This window comes from Diabrotica undecimpunctata, chromosome 7 (assembly GCF_040954645.1).
Source record: "Diabrotica undecimpunctata isolate CICGRU chromosome 7, icDiaUnde3, whole genome shotgun sequence".
Classification (NCBI taxonomy): Eukaryota; Metazoa; Arthropoda; class Insecta; order Coleoptera; family Chrysomelidae; genus Diabrotica; species Diabrotica undecimpunctata.
In genome coordinates, this window is record NC_092809.1 from 15371369 (window position 1) to 15393652 (window position 22284).

Genomic DNA, 22284 nt, shown 5'->3' on the forward strand with positions numbered 1-22284 from the left:
GATAAAATATTATAATAAATTTTGTGGAAGTTTTGAAAACAAAGTTTTCAGTGTTTCATTGTTATATAAAAAAATTAACTTTAATTTGATATAAACAACTTACGTATTTCAGTATCGAGATGTGGGCCATAAAATAAGCCATTAAAAATTTACCACTAAGCTAACATTATTTTAAATAACACTAATCTTATTAAATTTTCTTGCTTAAATAATTATGAAATTTTATTTTTCTAGGTGTCCCCTAAAGATATGGCTGACCACACTTTGAAGCTGACTATTATAGACGGAGGTAGAACAAAAAAGAAGGCAGAGATAGGTCACATAACGTTTCCATTAAAAGATCTAGAAATAGGCGATGGTTTAGAACAACAGCTTTTTAAGATTGACTTGGAGAAGGTAACACATTCTAAAAAAATTATTAGCAATAGAATAGTAGAAGTGCTCAGTTGACTTTGAAATTATATTTACCAGTCTATATATTTTTCCTGAGTTAGTTTAATTTTTGTATGTCCTTAGCATATTTTTTGACATGACAACGTCTTAAATTAGGTTGTGGCTCATAGTCATTTAAGAAAAAGTGTAACGCCCGCTCACGTCTGTTACAGTGAGTCACCGAACGAGAGAGAGGCCCGCCGGACCGGCGAATGCCTTGCGTCTCTCTCCCACTCAAACATGATCGGTCCGCTGCGCGCGGCACTAGAGAATTAGGCGCGTTGAATCGCTAAAGTTGAAAATCGTTGAAAGTATCGTCAGCTGTGTCTGTAGTGAAAATGTGGAGTGCTTACAGTGTCCTATTTTAGGGGGAACCAGCAGTATCAGATATAATTTTAGGAAATTACCTAGGGACCTATATTCTTTTATAATATTGCTATCGATTTATCCATTTAATATTGAGCAATGATTGTAAACATTCTTTATAGTTTAAACTTCAATGAAAATTATTAACTGTGTCTAAAGACATATATGATATGAGGTATTTTACCCAAGAGTATTAAGTATAATGAATATACATAAAAACATAATTTTGTTTTCTTAGGATTTAACATTTTGTCAGCACATTATCTCAAATTCACACTTAAATCAATATGTTTTTACTATTAGGTCTGTTGAATGTTTGTTCTTTACACAAAATTTAGTCTATACTTCATATTTATTAAAGGCGGTAAAATATACATTACAATTCAGTTGTTTATAAACCACTTTCAAAGCATAAAGAACCTTTTAAGCTTTGTTTATATTATTTTGTGTATATTAATTGAGTTAATTGGAGTAGCCCACTTTGATACAAAAATACAGTCAATTTATGGATATTTCAAGGTGACAATCTAAAAAAAGCTGATTTCCTCCCATGCATTTTATTAGAAACACTTGAAATTTAAAAAAAAATTAAAAATCGTAAGATGTAAGACCTTAATCGTGAGATCGTGAGATTTGTCTTCAATTCGTGAGTAGATTCGTCATTTACAACAACTACAACAATAAAGGTAAATAATTGTACACTAATATTTCATTATCGTAAACTATGATTGATTGATTAATTGTTAGATTGACACAAAAGTTGAGAAACTGAGTTTATAGCGGCAATTCCTTGTTCCTATTGTGCAATTTAATAATATTCATATCAATAAATATTCTACCGAGAAAAAGACGTTGTCACGTAAAATCTTCGCCCGTAAAACCGACTTTACAGGCAACCGATTTTTTTTGATACAAATTATAGTTAAATTGTATTATATCATTTTACAGACTGTTTGTTTTTTTTTAATTTTTTTTAAATAGATTTATAAATAATTAGCCTATAAGTCCAGGTCTCCTATAATATCTCTTCATAGAATCTTCTTCTTTTGGTGCCTATCCTCTGTGGAATTTGGCAATCACGTTGGTCCATACAACTTTTTTGATAGCTGCTCTAAATAAATGTATGGTAGTCATTTCTGCCCACTGCCCGATGTTCTTCAACCAGGATGTCTTTTTGCGCCCTTGAGATCTTTTGCCTTCTATCTTGCCTTGTAAAATTAGTTGAATTAGTTAATACTTCTCATTGCGCATCATATGCCCTAAGTATGTCATCTTTCTTATTTTCACGATACAAATAATTTCCAGATCTTTACTCATGCGTTGGATCACGGTGTTGTTTGTAACATGATGAATATAGGTAATTCTGAGCATGCGGTGGTAGAACCACATTTCCAAGGCTTCTCATCGTTTGGATGTTGCCTCCGTTAAGTTCCAGGCTTTGACTCCATATAAAAGGGTAGAAAATACATAGCATCTCAAGACTCGTGTTCTTGTATCAATGTTCAGGTGCATATTACATAAAATGAGGTTCCTGAGGCGATTGAAGACAGCTCTCGCCTTTTCTATACGACATCTTATTTTCTGTGAGTGGTCCCATTCCTTATTTAGGCTGCATCCAAGGTATGTAATTTTGTCGATTATTTTCAATGGTTCATTATTAGCTGTGAATTGGTGTTGTATTACGTCGTTTTTACTTACTACAAGAATTTGGATCTTCTTACAGTTTAATTTCATGCCGTATCTATCACTACACGCATATCTTAATAGGGTCTCTCGCGTTTCCAGTCCGCTTCTAAACCCAAACTGAACACTGCTAATGTTTTCTTCAAGTTTTCTATATATGCGAGAGTGAATAATAGAAAGAATGATTTTGAGTGCATGGCTCATTAAGCTTATAATCAGAGCATCTGGTGTCATTTGCCCTTTTGGGGAGAGGGATCAAGGTGGAAACTAGCCAATCTGTAGGAAATTCTGCAGTTTCATAGATTTTGTTCAGTAGTCTCGTTAGGAGTTTGAGTTGGTTGTTCTCAAATAGTTTCAATATTTCAGCTTGTATGTTATCAGGTCCAGGTGCTTTGTTGGTTTTTGGTCTCTTTATTGCATATGTTACTTCACTGAGCGTTATTTCTGGTCCTGAACATCCAGAAACACTGGCATCTGTCTCTTGCTCTTCCTTGAATAGCTTCCATTCCAGATATTGCTTCCATCTCTCAAGTATTCTCTCATTTTCGTAGAGCAGATTGTTGTGATTTGTTATGACTCCGTGATCTGTTTCCTCCCGTTAAGTCTTTGATCTTTTTATGTAGGTTTCGTGTTTCTAGTCCAAAGTGGCCCACAGTATTGCCAAAACATTATTTGCCTATTTTGGCATTGAAATCTCCTAGCAGAATATTCACTTCTTGTTTTTTGGTATGTTTTAGGGATTCTTTCAATTGTTCATAGAATATTTCTATTTCCTGCTCTGAGCTGTCCGAAGTAGGAGCATATGCTTGAACAATGTTCACGTTAACTGGTTTAGCATTAATTTTGAGTACTGCAACTCTTCTGATATTCCTATAAAACTAAGTACACATTTGTTAACTTCTTTATTTACTATTATAGCCACTTCGTTTTTATTTCTTGTTTTATTTTCTCCACAGTAGTATATTGTGTGGTTTTCTATTTTGCACTGGTCTAAATTGGGCCATCTAACTTCACTCTTATCCAAGTATGTCAATGTTGAGTCTTCGCATTTTTTAATTACGGTATTCACTTTTTCGGCCTGGAATAAACTTCGTACATTCCAAGTACCAACCTTCTTATCATCTAAATATTTGTGGCAACTGGGGAATTCTTAGCACCCTCTCCCCTCTTAAGGGATGCCCGGGACTAAGGGCCGTTTCTATATTGACTGTGATTATACTAGGGAAAGTTAATTGGGGTGGTTTTCCGTTGCTTTCCCCAATGATTTTTCTTTCATGTGAGGTTTACTTCTTGGGAATGGATATGCGAGAGCGCGAGAGGATTTATTTGTTTCTGGTAGGGATCTTGGTGTGAGCACATGACTTCCCCGGTACGGGTTGGGGTATAGCCATGGCTCGCGTGGGCAGGGTTGCATACCTGAAGTAGATCTATCTCATACCGGGCTCGAGCTAGTGGTACCCGCTAGCACCATACCCGCTTCATAGAATGTTATTTAAAAATTTAAGAGGACTTTTGAAGGGTCAATTTTAGAGGCCTATTAAATTTAAGAAAAATATTACAGAATACCCCAGTATGCGTTTTAATGATTTCACCAGAATTCTAAACCCTTCTTCAGATAAGGTAGATATTCTAAACACTTCTCGTGTTCTGCTACAAGGTTATCTAAATTGCATCAAGAACCTACTCATTTTTTAATCTTAATAAATTACCAATAAATATTATACAATAAACCAATAATATTCGTATATGTCTTAATAATAACATTTTTCGCGGAATTAATTGCGTCTAATGACTACTATCATCAAGTGTATTCGTCCACTAACGATTTGAACTGTAACGGAAAAAATTATCTCAAAATACAAGGCAGTAATTTTACTTTCACTTCGTGAGACATGTACTTTAATTGACGGGCGGTACTATGTAAATAAAAAGTATGTAATAAACTGTTGGCGTACCCGGAAGACTACAACCGTGAGTCGAACATTTGTTTTATAAAAAAAAATTTTATTCACCTGTACTTCTAATACTTATTTTTGTATCGTCGATTTTTGTCACTATACTGTCAACTTGCTGTAAGTTCTTAAGTAAGAATTTTAAATCTTTCAGATTATCGACACAAGCCTTTTGAAATCTATATTAATAAAATGAATTGCCGAAATGCTTGTACCGTTCGCGTCATAAAAAACTGGTACAACTCTTATAACCAAAAATCGTGTTTTTTAAGTTGTGTACGTTGGTCTTGTCACATGTGTCATTCTAATTTCTAGGGCACCGTTGCCAGTTCAACGAAAATATTATATGAAACCAGCTAAAAACAGAGCTGTGCGACAGACCGCCAGTTTTGAGTGTACTAAAAACTAAAACATCGAGCGTTCTCGATCAGTCAATCACATTAAATTTGTTTAAACATGCATCCTAAAAAATTCCCATATTACTTTTGTAATTTTCCATCATCTCAATTAAATACCCATACGTTGATTTGTGTCATTATAATTTATGAAAATATTTCGATTCAAAAATTATTATAGATAATCAATCTAGACATAACTTTAAATTATTATAATAAAACATTACAGTCGGATATTAGATTGTAACTGTCACGTTTTGAAAAGCGTTTTTTCGCCCAGGATATTTTATAGTTTAAAATACGTAGAATAAAGTATATTTTTTTCACATTTATCGTTCTTAAACTAAATAATCAATTAATTTTGGTAGTTTGCCTGTTAGTAAACTTATTAACACAAAATACAGTTCGTGTTCGGTAGGCCATTGAAGTATAAAATTACAGTAGACGCATTCCAATGTTCCCTGTGCCAATACAGATCCTTCAAACATTTTGGATATTAACTCAACCCTATCTCTGGTTATTAAATTAATTAGATACGGTTTTTTGTTGTTAATGATAAAAATAATACCTATCTACATTACAATACAATTACAATAATACATTTTTGAACGTTATTTTTTTTATTTAGATTTAGTGCAATTCCGTTATCTGTGATGGCAACAACGAATTGATTCACGAACCATTGTGTCCAGTCTGAACACCGGTTTACATTGGGAAAAAAAAGTGTACCAGTTTTATATGACGGGAAGTGTACGAACATCACTTCAGAATGGCTGCACCAAATTTGATAATTCTTTTTTTTGCGTTTGTTATTATCAGAAAGTTTGTGTAAAATTTTTTATTTTAAATTGTACGAAAAGACTTTAAAACAGTTTTTATTTATTTTTGAAGTCATTTTAAATCGCAATATAACTAATAGATGGCAGCATACCTTGACCAACAAAGGAAGCTATGATTAACAAAATAAATAGACAGTTATTGAAGACGTATTTTGGTCTATGTGCAGTCGTGCATCCTTTATTCCTGTATTTTAATAGAATAAACGCCTCCTGCATTTAAATTAAATACAGACCAGAGATCTTTTACTTAAAGATCCCTTATTTTGACGTAACCTTGTAGCAGTCACAACTGCTAACATATAATTAATTAATATAATTTATTATTAAAATCCTAAAACCCCTCAGAATCCCGTTTATAAAACGTTTATGGGCAATAGACGATACGATGCGCAAGTGTAATCAATTAAAGTGGTCAAGAGTCGCTTGGCTAAAGTCAGTTTTGGCCAAAAACTCACACAGAGAGGTGTATTTCTCCAAGCCTTAACCGGCATTTTTTTTGTCTTAAAATCGGGTAGAAAATCTGGGATTGGATTTAATATTTTCCTCGAACATCAAGGGAGGAATTGGAACAACATAATTTGATAAAGAATCTTGATTGTAAAACCCGGCTTCCAAATCTGCCGAAATGATTATTTAAAACCCAGATTTCATCCGATTAGGATAACGATTAATATTAGGATTAGTTTAACCAAACACCTACTTCAACGCATTGGTAACCAGGAACCGATTGTCTCCAGAACCACAGCGTTCTCCTTCATTCGCTTTTTCGGAGCCCCAAGGACCGTCAGAGTTTTAAGGGGACTTAACCAGGACAGCTGTAGTGTTGTGACAGACATTAACATCAATTATATATATATATATATATATATATATATATATATATATATATATATATATATAGAAAGATATATATATATATATATATATATATATATGGGTGAGTTTTGTTAGTTGTTAATATTATAAATATATTTGTTACAAGTAGTTTTGCTTTTATTTCAGTTCCTGCTTATAGTTATAATATAGCAGAACACGGTCAATAGTGTCTTTTTCGGTTTTTAAACATTATTACAGGGTATTATATCAATAGTACTTTATTCCTTGTTGTTCATAACTTCATTTATTTTTTCGTTAATTTCCTTCAGAAATTAGCTGGCGCCCATTTCAGTATTTTCCTAGGCATCTCCGTATATCTCTTATCTTACCCCTTTTATAGTTCCAGATTTTCAGGTGCATTATTATATTGTATTCTTTTGGTTAAAAGATCTCTTTTCCCCTTATCTCAAAGTCAAATTCTAGTGTAGTGAGGCTAGCCCGAATTCTTGCTTGAGGTTTTGTGTCTCTGTGTTCTTTTGAGCTAAGTCATTTTTTTTATTATAACTTCTTTGCTAGTTCTTCTCTAATTTATCATCTCCTTCTCCATATACCACCCCCTAAATTTTATTTAGGTTTCAACCTGTCAAATTACGTGTAAAAAGGAAAAAGACGTCTAACTTCACAAACTCTAATAATCCTCCGGCGGACGCGCCATCGGTACTTTATGCTACTTTTTAATCCACTTGTCTAACCCGCTATTCTCAAATGACTACATTAGCCAACATAGACGCACATACGGCGTCGGTTTGTGATTTGTTTAGTTCTCATTGGGACGTTGACGTAATAGGTGTTGAATTGTCGGCGGAATTCTATGCCGCAGTGCACCTGACGATGTAAGTAAACTTCTCTTCGAATTTTAATTGGTTTTATTACTTTTTATTAATTAAAAATTGCACATGCTTCAAGTACATTATCTAGCGTGTTGAAAGTAATTCTGTCATACTGTTGTATACTGCATCTTATTATAGTCGCCTTATTAAATGCATTGCAACGATGACCAATAAAAAACCGGTCATTGACTTGCTACGAGAAAAATGCAGTACATTTATAGAGGATATGGACAGAGCAGACCTAATGACAATGGTCAAAAGAGTCAGAATTTACTTAGCTGGGTGTAAAACTAGATGAAAAGGGACATGAGGAAGGGAAGATAAAGGCAAGAATTGCAAAAGAAAAGAAAAAGTGTGCGATCACTAATGAAACCCAAATATGTCTCAAGAAAAACAAAAATTAAAATCTTCAAAACGGTTAACAGGCTTACATCTACCTATGTATGCGAAATAGACCTTTGGGAATTGAAAAGAAAAAGAAATTGATATAAATCAATAAAAGAATGTGGTAAAGAAATGTATGGAAAGAGTACAAGAAATTTTAAATATAGTCAGGAGGGAAAACAATCATAATCCACTTTTGGTCGAAATTGGAATGACGAAGTTTTCTAGTGATGAATACATATATTACTTACGGATGGTATGGAGTAAAAGAGAAAAACATTTACAGTCCTTTTATTACAATAATGTTAAATAAAATGGTGCACTGGAGAAGAACCATCATAGTCTGCGCGCTGCGAGGGAATAACTGCCAGGATCCGAAGCCTGACTCAACAAGTCGAATGGGGTCCGGCATTTCTGTGATACTCTTTCTTAGTTTAGCGACTTCGTTGGTGTGTTCTAGTTTGCCAGTTGATTATATTTGAAAAATAGTAAAGAAGTGAGTACATACTAATTAAAATGGAAAGTAATGGTAGCGATTGCAGTGATTATAGTAGAAGAAAAACAGGCCGTGTTTGTGGGGCTATGAAACCTCTGAGAGTCAAAACTCATAAGGTAGGGCCAGATTTCAAGTGCCACCGTTTTCTTTGTTTTGAGAACGTCAATGAAGCTGAAAGGCAAAGCATTTTGACTCAATTCAATGAACTTGCTAACTACGACGATCAGAATCGGTATTTAGGTGGTGCGATAACTGTTCTCCCAGTTATGCGTCGACGAATTCGAATGGGTAAAGGAACACCTAATCTTGCTTCTTCTTCCTATCGTGTTAGGAGTGGCCCTGATAGAAACTTTCGTGATGTGCAAGTATGCTTTAAAGCATTCTTATGCATTCATGGAATTTCTGCTTTACGGGTGCAAAGAATTCAAAAATCATTGGTCTCAACTGGCACTGCACCATTAGATACTAGAGAAAAACACGGAAATAGGCCCCACAAAATTTCTGAAGATACTATCATTTTCCGAAATTTTTGAAACAAAGTTTAATATTGCATTTGCTTTTCCTAGGAAAGCGGAAATATCTGCCTTTTCGCAGAATTTGGATGCCAGTAATGATGAAAATAAAATCCTGGAGAAATTACAAGAAAAAAACAATGAGAAATCACCTCATCTTCGGTGCAATCGATACCGAAGCTATAACCATAAACTTCCAAAAAAATTTACCAACCTCTAATGTGACCTTAAACGATGTCTACTATAAACGGCAACTTAATTTTATAAGTTTTAATGTATTGGCCGATTCTACCTCCGTTTTCTATACTTATGACGATTCGGTAGCAAAAAAGGGGGCGGACAATGTGTGTCCGTTTAATCTCAGGTTTAAAATTTCATAATATTTTGCGACTGTTATGGAGGGCAAAATAAAAATTACATAGTTTTTTGGTTTCTTCATTATCTAGTTCAGACAGAAGGACGGTTTGAGTTTGTGAAAGTAATTTTTCCCATCGGAGAACATTCCTTTCTCTAGAGTGCAATCAGAACATGAGTTTAATTAATGAAAAAGCTTATACGGAAACTCCGGATGATTGGAGAGAAGTCCTCCGCAATAGCAGAGTGAAACCTAAACCATTCCAAGTGGTGGACTGTGGGAAAGGTATCAAATTTCTGAATTAAACTAAGCATTTCTCCAACAAGTATTTCAAGCAATGTCCAATGCCTACGAGACTTATTCGAGTGTTGGAAACCAGGAAAAACGGCCCTCAATTTATCATTTATTTATTTATCAAAAGAAATTTAGGAAAAGCTCATAATATCACAACTACGGAAGTTACTAGCCACAATCATTCCGAAGCTTTGTAAAAAGGCCCACTTCCGGTCAAAGCTTCCGAAAGCACATTCAATGTTTTGTATGATGTTTCGCAAATAAAATATTTTTTTGTCTTCTCTTGATTTTTCCTCTGTAAACATGTCAACGTACCACTGAAAAAATTTACAGATTTATACGGTTCAGTTAAAAAAATTTGTTTTCATTTGAAAGATTAAATTTCGATTTCCATGAAAACTGTTTTAGTGGATTGTTTTTCTCCCTGACTTCTCAATGTAAATAGTAATTCTAAAGGAAAAATAAACTTTTCAGCTCAAAGCCTTTAAGGACTATTGAGCTTTATAAATAAATAGAGGTATTTATATCATTATATGTTTCATTCCGTGTATTAGCTATTTAATTGCTTGGAATGACGCAAGTTATTTTTTGTATTATGCCAAAGCTAACGACATTTCAAAGTATATTTTCGAATGGTCTCCAAAGAAATTGAAACTTTACATTAACTGAGGCTGATAGATATTTGACAAGAATCTCTGGTAATTTATTAGACGTCTTTGTTAAGATCATGTACATAAATTCTATAACTAAATTTGTTAGTGTAAAATATGCTGTAAATATTATTTTTCTATTCATTAGTTGCAAAAATACTGATCTCCCTTTTTTTAATTTTAAAATAAAGAAATTTTATTTTTTTATAAAGTTATATATACATAAAACATTCATCCTTTTATTGTACTAAAAATCACGTACGCCCTTCAAGCAACTTCCTGAAAACGTGATTTTCTTTCATCCATGATTTTAATATAAGAAAATACAAACGCGCACACATCCTCGTAATTGGATTTTATCTCTTTTAGGAAGCTCCAGAATACAAGACTGATTTAGGAGAATTGCTGATTTCTCTGGTATACAACGAGAATATAAGTAGGCTAACGGCAACGGTAATCGAAGCCAGGAGGCTCAAGGTAAGTGACTGCATTCTTATTCCTTTCAAACTAGGTACTAGATAAATAACGAAAGAGTACGGTGGTTTGCCAATAACTACTTGAATTTCAGGTAATATTATTCAGTCTATTATGATTGAAAGCAAATTTAAAGATTATTCTAAATTTTTCTCTTACAGAGTGGATTTTAATCATAAGTGTAAATTGGAAGAAATATACACAGGGTCAAGTTTAAAAAAATATATAATTAAAGATTTTCTTTGGTTTTACGGTAAGATTGTAGTGTTATTTTAGTGAATATAAGCAATGTTTCTCTTTATTTTAGCACTTCTTACTAAACTTTTTAAATGTCAACTTCTAGGGTCGGTCGTAAATTCATCCCCGAGCAGGGACTACAAGATAATCCTACCCTTAATTTGTACCGATGCTAATTATGGTACTTTAATGACACTGTTGCAAAAGATTTTGATGTCACAGAAAACCCCTTATGCGCAAATACATCAAATTCATCATCCGATGAAATACTTATCCAACATAGCAATGATTTAATCGAATTTAAAAAAAGCTTACTGATTGTGCAAATTTCTAGACCCGATGGGTAGGGATGTAGAGTCTAGTGGTCATAGAGACCCTTTCTCTGCTGATATGTCCCTGAATCTGTACCTTCCAGTTCTGATGGTAAAATGTCAGTTTTTAGAATATCCATTACTATTTACATTTTTCTTTTTAATAGACGACCACAATTTCCTTTCGTTACGAATTGTTAATTTCTGTGTCTATTGTTATGTGGTCTTTAGGTAAATATACAAATAGTTTTGTTGTAGGAAGTAGCTATTCAGATGGACCAAAAGAAAAAAGTCTACAATAAATAGATGAGGTTGAACCAAAAACAAACCTAAATATACATATCAAATGTAGTGTTACTAATATAGAACAGAATTCGTATAAGAAAAGGAAACGAGATATGCCGGAAAAATGTACTTCTGGTCGTAAGAGGACACGCATTACCAACAATTGGAAATGCAACTTGAATAAAAGGAAAAAAAATAGGATTGGAATTCACGAATTAACGAGGTCAACAATTTGATTCAAAACACAGAACTGTTCCAAAAAAAACGAAACTGTTGTGTCACTTTTCCAAACTATACGAGAGACTTATACTCGCCAGAATAGAAAAAAATGTAGGCGAGCACCTCATTCCACAACAAGGAGGATTCAGACCCGGCAAATCTTGCACCAGTCAAGTCCTCGCACTAACCGAACACATTGACGAGGGCTTTGAAGAAAAACTTATAACAGGGGCTGCTTTCGTAGATTTGACAGCAGCCTATGACACAGTAAGGCACAAAACATTGCTCCGGAAATTATACGACACTCTCAATGACCACTATCTGGGTAAAGTCGTATATTCCTTACTGTAAAACAGACGTTTTTTCGTTATGATGGATGGTAAATTAAGTAGGTGGAGAGTTAAAAAAAAATGGCCTCCCACAGGGAAGTGTTTAAGGATCAATGCTCTTTAATATATACACAAACGACCAACCTACGCCGACTGAAACCAAGCACTTACTCTATGCTGACGATCTTGCAATATGTGCTTAAGGAAATAGTTTGGAAGAAGTGGAGAAGAAACTCGAAACTGCCCTAAAAACAATGACAGCGTACTACCTTCAGAATTCCCTGAGACCCAATCCCTTTAAAACCCAAGCCTGTGCTTTCCACCTTCGCGCAAAGGAAGCCAAGCGAAAACTCCAAATTGCGTAGAATGGTAATACATTAGAACACACAAACCAACCTATATATTATCTTGGAGTAACTCTGGATCGGTCCCTCACCTACAGACAACATTGTATAAAAAAGAGAGGGAAAGTAACAACTAGGAACAGCATTATAGTTTATTCGTCTTCCGGGTTTGGACCGTGTCATTTGTGAGTGACCCAAAAGTGGGTTCATCTCGACGTTTCGCTACAATTGTATGTAGCTTCTTCAGGAGAACAAAAAAAGAAAAAGAAAACAAAAGACAGGAAGATGGGTAGTTAGCAACGGTAACTCAGTTACTCAACGCAACCAGAGGCGAATACTAACTACCAAGATGGGCAATTGGTCACAGTAACTCAACTACTTAACGCAGCCAGAGGTGAAAACCAAATGCCAGGACAGGGATTCACGTCCAACAGCTCAGAACACTAACGCGTCGAGAGGCGGGGAGTGAATCCGACGATAACTCCGCTACCGCTCTATTTATACTTCCAGGAAAATCCGCGAATCTCTAGAGATCCGAAAAAATTCACATAATATCAATCGAGAGGAAGGATACTACTTGTCTCCCATCTGGAATCTCAGTCTAGAGCCGCCGTCCGGTCCCGCTACCACGATGCAGCCACATGATTGGCCAGCGCGCGCTTCTTGACGTTCGCGCCACGGAGTGTGCCGATACGTCCCGACACGACAGGTCACCGCGACTATAAATAGAGCGGTAGCGGAGTAATCGTCAGATTCACTCCCCGCCTCTCGACGCGCTAGTGTTCTGAGCTGTTGGACGTGAATCCCTGTCCTGGCATTTGGTTTTCACCTCTGGCTGCGTTAAGTAGTTGAGTTACTGTGACCAATTGCCCATCTTGGTAGTTAGTATTCGCCTCTGGTTGCGTTGAGTAACTGAGTTACCGTTGCTAACTACCCATCTTCCTGTCTTTTGTTTTCTTTTTCTTTTTTTGTTCTCCTGAAAAAGCTACATACAATTGTAGCGAAACGTCGAGATGAACCCACTTTTGGGTCACTCACAAATGACACGGTCCAAACCCGGAAGACGAATAAACTATAATTCTGACTCTGGCCGTGGAAGCCTACGATTTCATAGGAACAGCATACTCAGAAAGCTAACGGGAAGTAAATGGGGTGCACGTCCTGGCGTTTTAAAAACAACGGCACAGGCACTGTGTTTCTCAACTTCTAAATATGCGTGCCCCATTTGGGGCCGATCTGCCCACACCATACAAGTTGATACTGCGCTAAATGAGACATGCAGGATAGTAACGAGGTGCATGAAACCAACGCCACTCTCAAATCCATATAAAGCAGTGGATTTTGCAGAACCCTCAACACGCAGAGGCGTTGCAGAGCACATAGAGAATATTAAACAGATCGCGGACGAGTGGCATGCCCTATACAAAGCTCGAATACCACGAAAGCGACTAAAGTCTAGGAAAAGCTTCCTTGGAACACAGTAGGATGAACCGCCTGAGTATTTTTCTCTTCCCCAGGTTCAATGGACCTGTCAGTCTCTAGACTTTAAAACGTGGACAACTATGAATAGGGTAAGAACGGGGGTCGCTCCAGTAAAATCAAACATGGCAAAATGGGAAAAAATCGACCAAGATGATATGAAATGTGACTGTGGAGAAACACAGAATATTATGGAACATCTTCTTACATGCAGAAACTATCCTCATCGATGTACCCTCGAAGATTTGTGGCTCGCCAACAAAGATAGAACCGACGTAGCCCGATACTGGGCCGAAATTTTATGAATGACATGTCCGGACAAGATAAAGTAAGTTCTGTTCCAAAAAATGTATTCAAAAGTTATCTTTAAAAATAAGAACCCAAATTTTTTCACAATTTTCGGCTCTTGGGAATCATGATTATTAAGTACAACTTGTAAACAACTGTGTTGAAAGACTACCTAAAAAACAAGCAATAAGTGTAACACTTACAACTTCAAGGCCCCGCTGGTCATATAAATATTCAATTATGATAGACGGTGATAAAATTCAGGTATGTAAGAAAATGTTTTTCGATGCTCCAGATATTACAGATAAGCGGATTAACACTATTTATAAAAAAATTGATATGGAAGTAACCAATTGTGTTTCATTAGCCGATCAACGAGGCCTTTAACAAAGTACCTGAGGTTACTAAATATAGTTGGCTCGCTATATCTACGCGGGTTTCGGATTAACAAAATTATGATAATGACTCATTGATAACCAGTTGCAGTAAACGACTTCACAGAAAATTAGGTAAAAACTGTATTAATGGTCATATTTTAAAATTCATTAAAATAACATTAGGGTAGGTATAAATTTGTTACAATATTGCAGTTGAATTGATTCTTTGCCAGTGTTGACATTGTATGTTTGGTGGAAATATTTAAAAATGCCTAGACGTGTGTTAGATGTAGATAGTCTAATTTGTAGTGTACATAAGTATTTTACGGATGAAAAAGAAAATGGCGGTCCTTTAAAATCGGTAATATCTGTTCAACAACGCGTATGTGATGCTCTAGGAATTAGTGAAACCAAACTAAGAGGAGTATTACAAAATCGCAATAATGAACGGCCGAAAGAAGATCACGGAAAAACTCGCCTATCATTGAAAACGAAAGATATTCCAGATGGAAAAAAATTTGAAATTCGTGATACCATTTATCGAATGCGAGCCAACAAGGAACACGTGACCTTAAATACAATTCTCTCGGAATTAAAATATAGAAAATTTGACGAAATTGGCAGAACAAGTCTATGGCAAGTGATACATAATTTGGGTTTCAAATTTCAAAAGGAGGATAACAGAAAAGCCCTTTGTGAAAGAAGTTCTGTTGTGCATAAAAGAATTAACTTTCTAAGAAAATATTCTAAATTAAAAGAAGAAAGGGCAAATTTTATATATTTAGACGAAACATGGATATTTTCTAGGGGTGCAACCAAGAGAATATGGCAAGATGATAACGTAAAGTCTATCAAACATACTGACGGAGAAGGGAAGCGACACATAATTTGACATGCAGGAGGGAAATCGGGTTTTATATGAGGTGCTGATTTAATATTTTCATCAAAATCAAGTGACTATCATAATATGAACACAGAAATGTTTGTAAAATGGTTACATGAAAAACTTCTCCCAGGTTTAAGTGAGCCCAGCGTAATTATTTTAGACAATGCACCTTACCATTCTGAAGTATTAAACAAAAGTCCAACGAATTCTTGGACTGTTAATAAAATTAAAGAATGGTTGACAAAGGAACATATACCATTTACACAACATATTTTAAAATCAGAATTCCATCAGAAATATCCACCCAAAACCAAAAACCTTTGTTGTGGATCAGATTATTGAAAGTTACGGTTATCAAGTTTTACGTCTACCACCGTATCATTGCCAGTTTAATCCCATTGAATATATATGGGGAATAGCAAAACAATATTATGACAACCATATTGGGCCTAACGGTTATAGCGACGACGCAGTTCGGGAAACTTGGCGAAAGGCACTTTCAATTGTAACTCCAGAAGTGTGGTGCAACTGTATATTTAAGTGCGAGAAACTAATAGAAGATTCGTGAAAATAAAATAAACGAAATAAGTCCAATCATAATAACAATAAATGGTGATGACAGTGATGATGATGACGATTATGATATTTTTGATGATAATGACTGATTTTCATTTTTGTTGGCAAGTTAAATTTTTTAATTTTTCATTAGAAATTCTCTCCATGGAACAAATATACATAGACCATATTTTCTGTGTGAAGTGTAATATAAAATTATTATTAGGTTTACATTAGCCACATTAGATTCCATTAATGAAGTAATTCTCCTTATTATACTGTCAATTATATAAAAGATTTTCCATTATTATTTAATTAAAAAAAGTTATGGATTATTTTTCATTTCATTTGACCAGTTGATATTTCCCCAAAGAGCAGGTAATTAAAACTGGGTACTTACAATAAAATTTTTAATGCGAAACCCGCGTAAATTATATCGAACCGACTATAAAGTGTGAGGACACATATTGCTCAGATACCAGTTGTAGAGTCACATTACCTAAGGGCTCGTAGCCCTAAACAATATTTTGACGAATCTTTAACGTTTCGGAAGTTATATCAACTTTATAAAGAGAGACAATATCGAGAAGTATTCTACAATGAATTTAACATAGATTTCTTTAAACCCAGGAAGTATTTATACGCAAGATGTGATATTTATAAAAGAGCTTCGATTGAACAAAGGGAAAGTCACTCATCTTAATTTTGAAGTAGATAATAAAAGTAATAAAGTAAAATGGACTGAAATTAAATATTTAGAGATACGCAATGAAAATGCGAACATAATTCACGTAAATTACGAGGTTCTTTTCGAAAATAACTACTGCTTTATTTTAGAACAAATGCCTGTAACTCAACGTTCTTTAGCTAGGAAGTCAAAAAAAAAAGATAAGAATGAGCGTATCACCATGACAGATACGTCTTCCGTTTATTATAATTCTCTCGCAATATCTAAAGACAAATATAAAGATTTAAACAGCCTTTGTAAGTCAAATACCATTCCCGAAATATATTACCGTTACTATAAACAATTAAAATTTTGTGACCCTAAAAATATTCAACAATCAGATTCCGAATAAATGTTTGAGATAATTATATTATTTTGTTCATAGTGATTATTTTGTTCATAGTGGTAAAATATTGTTTTTGTAAAATTTATAATTTCCAATTAAAATTGTGAAAACTACGAGGTGATATTTTATTTAAATATACCATAAAAACTAATTTTCTTTTATTGACATTGCCAATAACTTAATACATACAATGTTTTAATGGTAAAACGGAAAAAATAATTAACACGGAAAGTGTAAAACAGTTGTTAAGCGAGTTACAACCTTTTTCTACGAAGAGTCATGTTTAAAGTTGATCTTCACCCCTCAAAAGACAAACTCCAAATTCAAAAAATTTAAGAAGGTATATGTGATGACTAGAAGTATTTTGGACAACTTTTAAGCAAACTTCATGTTTTCGTTTGTGAAAAAACTCAAAAAAACTACTTTTTTCCAAGTATAAAGCGGGAAAACCAAACATAGGATTTTATTAATTTTTTTAAAGCATCAAGATATAATTATAAGAAATACTTATGAATTTTTTGAAAATTTTTGAATTTACAGTTTTGTCCCGATAGAAAAAATATGTTTCAGCTTGTAATAAAGCTACCGGTAAGAAACCGAAAAATTTTTTAATAACAACATAATATACAAAACTGTAAAAGTGGAAAATATTTGCAATAAAACGTTAAATATTTTTTCCTAAACATATGAAAAATCTCGTTAACCCTGCTGTCCCTTTCGATTCAACTACACAAATGTACTGTTCGGGTCAATATGACCCAACTATGGCTTACGCTCCTTAATCGAAATAAAATAAGCTAATAGTGCTAAAAAAAACTTTACTAACAAAAAATTATGGTTAATTAAACAAAAATGATGTTGTTAATGTAAATTAAACCTTATTAACAAAAACAAAAGGTATTTTTTTCTTTCATTAACCAGAAAAGCCTAATAACAAATATCTACAAAATTTAATTCAGTTTACAACTGGGACAGTAATAAAAAGAATGGGTTTTACAAATATGTTTATGACATATACAACATAAAATATTAGTCTTATTATCGTTTTTAGAACAAAATTTATAGCGTGATCGTTTAGCAGGTGGAGTTGGATTGTTCATAGACGGTTCACACGAACTAGAATTTCCATCTTCTCTACTCACTTCTGCTCGTGTCCTTTTTACCAGTTCTTGTGAGTCTTTGGTTCTTGGTAAATTTTTCCTGGAAAGGATAAGTGGTTTCACCAGTGTTTTTCCCAATTCCTCAAGAATAATTCGCCGTTTTGTAAGTTTATTGGTGTTCCATTGGGGATTTATTGATGTCCATAAAACGAACGCGTTGTAGGCAGAAATGTCCAGCATATTATAAAAAACAATCATGGGCCAGCGATTTGTCTTTCTCTTACATGTATATGTACCAACAAGCTGATCTAGAGTATCCACTGCTCACTTACTGGAATTATAATCTAAAATAATTTGGGGCTTTTTGTTATTTCTGTCACTAAATAGCCTTTTCATGATGCAAAGTACTCATAAGAACAATATTTTTATTCTTTTTAGGAATATAGTTAACACACAGTGGTATCCTGCGTGAAGTAAAAATACGAACTATGAACTTCTTTATTAGCAATTTGTGCTGGAAGCTCTGGTTTATTTTTTCTTATAGTCCCAGCATTGTAATATTGTGGCCTTTCAAATCATCAGTTAAGTCGCACACCACACGCATTCCCTGATTTCGTTCTGGCGCGGCACCTGCTTCTTTTCCTGTATAGATCTGCAATTTTAGAGCATAAGAACTTTTGGTATTAGATAAAGCCCAAATTTGTATGCCATATTTCGCTGGCTTGCTCGGAATGTACTGTTTGAAGGGACAGCGACCTCTAAAGGCTACTAATTGCTCGTCGATAGTAACATTTTCATCAGGGTTAAAAAATTTTGGTAGATTTTCCACCCATTTTCCAAAAAAATTTCACGTATTGCAGCAAGTTTATCTTTGTCTAGTAGTCTTGTTATCAAAACGTATCACTTGCGAAATTTTTGTAAACACTTCAAGGGACATTGTTGCTCGAAATATACTACGACCAGTTTCTTCATTCCACAAACTTTTAGTTGATTCACCATGGGACTTAAAAACTCCAGCTAACAATAAAAGACCAATGTATGCTTGAAAACCAATTTTATCCAAGTCTTTCCAGTTGGTTCCAAAAACACGCTGGCCTTCCATGTTTGTCATATTAATAATTTGGTTTGCAACTATGTCAGAAAAGAGAACGTCAAATGAATTTTTGATATCGAAAATTCGTGCACATGCGTACCTTGTAACTCCTGGAGCATTATTTATAACATTGGCCGTAGAAAAACGACCGCGTTGATAAGGAGGATCAAGCGACCACTGAATATTACCATCTTTCGAAGGAACTGTTACAGAAGGTTCTACAGGATGTGGTACGTAGAATGGAATAACAGAATCATCACTACTTTCTTCTTCACTCTCACTACTTGTATGGTTTTCTGTTTCTGATATGTATTCATCACTGTCTGACACGTTCGCGAGCTCGCGCAGCTCATTTTCGGTTAGCGTTCTTCGATGCGACATTATCAACATGCAAAAATAGACTGAAATGTATATGAATGGCATAAATGCGCTTGACATATCATTAGTGTCCTACCACTTGTCTATCACCCCCACTTCCTTCTACATGACGTGCCCTTCTACCTGACATCGTCCAGCTACACTTCAATTTTTTTACAAGTTCTAGCTTGCAAAAACTTGTTTTTATTTATAAACTTACATGACTGACAAACACTGTTAGAAAATATAAAACACTGCCAAATATACATACGTACACAGGAAATTTTTAACGGTTTAAATACGTGGGTCATATTGACCCGAACGTATCATAGGTAACAATTTAATTTTTATCAAAAAAATCAGGAAGTTGAAGTTTTATCTCATATGCAATTGAAAGACCTCAGACTAGGTAATAAAGTCACGAAATACCAAAACGTTACGCCGCATAATAATTTGTAAAATAAGAAATCATTTTTGTTTTGGGTCAAATAGACCCGAACAGGACAGCAGGGTTAAACAATAATTATGTCTTGAACTGCCGCCTTCAAATTGTAATGTAGGGAGATGGCTCCATCTGAAGCAATGGTAGTATTTATCATCGATAGATAGCATTACGTTCGGCTTCGAAACCCTTCAAACGAAACGTCATACTAACAGGGTTGCCATATCAATTACTTTGTACAACACTTTGGCAGATTATAACAAAATTTAATAGGAATGTTATCGCTTTGAATTTTGAACTGGTCATGCTGAAACTTACAGAGTTACAGAATAGTAGATACTGCAACTTTTATTTTGAAAGTACGATATCATAAAGTTTACACTCTATAAATTTACACTCTATAAGAAATATATCTATAAGGTCTTAAGGTTGTATCTCCATCAAACTCTAGATATAAATATCGTATCGCAATAATGTAAAAGAGTTTTGATCATTTCGCTACAAATTATTAAAAACACATGTTTTTGTTTTTTGCCTCTCCTGTAAAATCGCTAAAATGAGGCATCAAATTATTGTATTAAATAAACAAATGTCATTTTATTTACAGTTTGCTGAAAAGTTCGCTGATCTATGACACTAGATGTCGCTCTCCCGAAATGTTTTTCCATTTCATAACCTCTATCTTTATTGTTCGAATGGTGGAATCTAAACGTAAAAAATATATTTACACATTTTTACAATTAAAAATCCATTTATAATTTTTCGTATAGAATTTTCAATATTTGCTCTTCATTATGTTCCAATTCTTTATCCACAGTTCCAAGTCTTTTCTTTATCCTTAATCTAAATTGCCAATTATGTATTTAGTAGTGAAGTGGAAACTTCATCAGTCCACCTATGAATTAAATTAATTGTATATGCAATTAACTTCACAACGTGAAACGAGCTTTATTTCTAAATGTAAGTCAACGAAGGCAAGAGGTTACCTAATAACTAGTTACGATATAAACTCGTCTTCTATTCATTATTTATTTAACAAAATTACAACCTTCAATCGACAAGTGTAGTTCAAGTTATAATTTACAAAATCATCGAAATCAATTAATAAGAAACAAGTTGCTGCAGGAGTACTTTACCGAATATATAAATGAACGTTTTCTTGGGAAAGCTTTTATTGAAACTGACCATATTACGTATTAGAAATACATTTGGAGTTTCTGTATAATTTTCTAGACCTGTATAACTTTTATTCGAGTGTTTATTATTTTATCTTTTAAATAACTTATGAACTGTAAGGTTTTCGTGTCTTACGACTCTATGTTTATTTCCCTTATGTATTCTAGTTCCGCTTTCAATAAGGAGGGTAGATTCAGTCTAATTTTGTTTAGTATTAATTTATGATCTGATTCTATATTACCCAAGAATCGTACTCTAATGTTTAATGTGATTTTAAGATGTATTTTCTCATTTGTTATTATGTAGTCCAGATCGTTTTTTACGCGTGTGGTGTGTCCAGGCATACGTTGAGGTAGGTTTTGTTGGTAAAAGTATTGTTAATTTGAAATTCATTGTATGTATATACTATCAGACTTTTGCCCTAATTATTTATTACCTGTTTAGTTAATACTTCTTTTATATCAACAACTCAGTTTTCGCGTTCAGATCTCCCAAAATAATTATTCTTGTACTGAACGCTTTTAGGTGTAGATACGTTCTTGTCTTAATATAAATTGTACCATGAGCAAATCAGATGGGACAAATAAAGATAATTACTTTACCACATTTATTAATATACAAAAGGTGAGCAAATATTGCCTATTCTTTACACAAATAACAAAATTAAAAGATTTAATCTGCATAAATAGGTATTTAAATATATAACCACTACTTTTAGATGGATATGCACCGACAGGAAACTCAACAGACGAGGAAGCTGAATCATTTTACGAGGATCTGACAACAGCAAGGAACCAAGAAAAATCACACTTCGTAATAATCACAGGAGATTTTAATGCAAAAATTGGAACAAAAGAAGAGGGCGACACACAATATATCGGTCGCTTTGGGCTGGACAACAGGAACGAAAGGGGTGAGATGTTGTACAACTACTTAAACAACGAAAATTTATTTTGTCTCAACACTTTCTTTAAAAAATCTAAACAACGTAAATGGACATGGATCAGCCCAGACAAGAAAACCAAGAACGAAATAGACTATATACTCTCCAATAACAAAAACATATGCACCGACGTGACAGTACTAAACAAATTCTATACCGGAAGTGACCATAGATTGGTTAGAGCGAATATTAAAATACAGACGAGAGTAGAACGAAACAAACTTATTAAACGAGAACGATACCCAACCACCG

At 34.1% G+C, this 22284-nt stretch overlaps 1 protein-coding gene across 1 annotated transcript in view; it reads left to right on the forward strand.

Moving 5' to 3' along the window:
* Positions 1-22284, forward strand: part of LOC140446197 (synaptotagmin-15-like) — a 712326-nt gene that overhangs the window by 532334 nt on the left and 157708 nt on the right. The window contains exons 8-9 of the mRNA XM_072538735.1: positions 235-396; positions 10434-10541. Of these exons, the coding sequence (XP_072394836.1) occupies positions 235-396; positions 10434-10541 (270 nt within the window). The remainder of the gene's footprint in view (positions 1-234; positions 397-10433; positions 10542-22284) is intronic.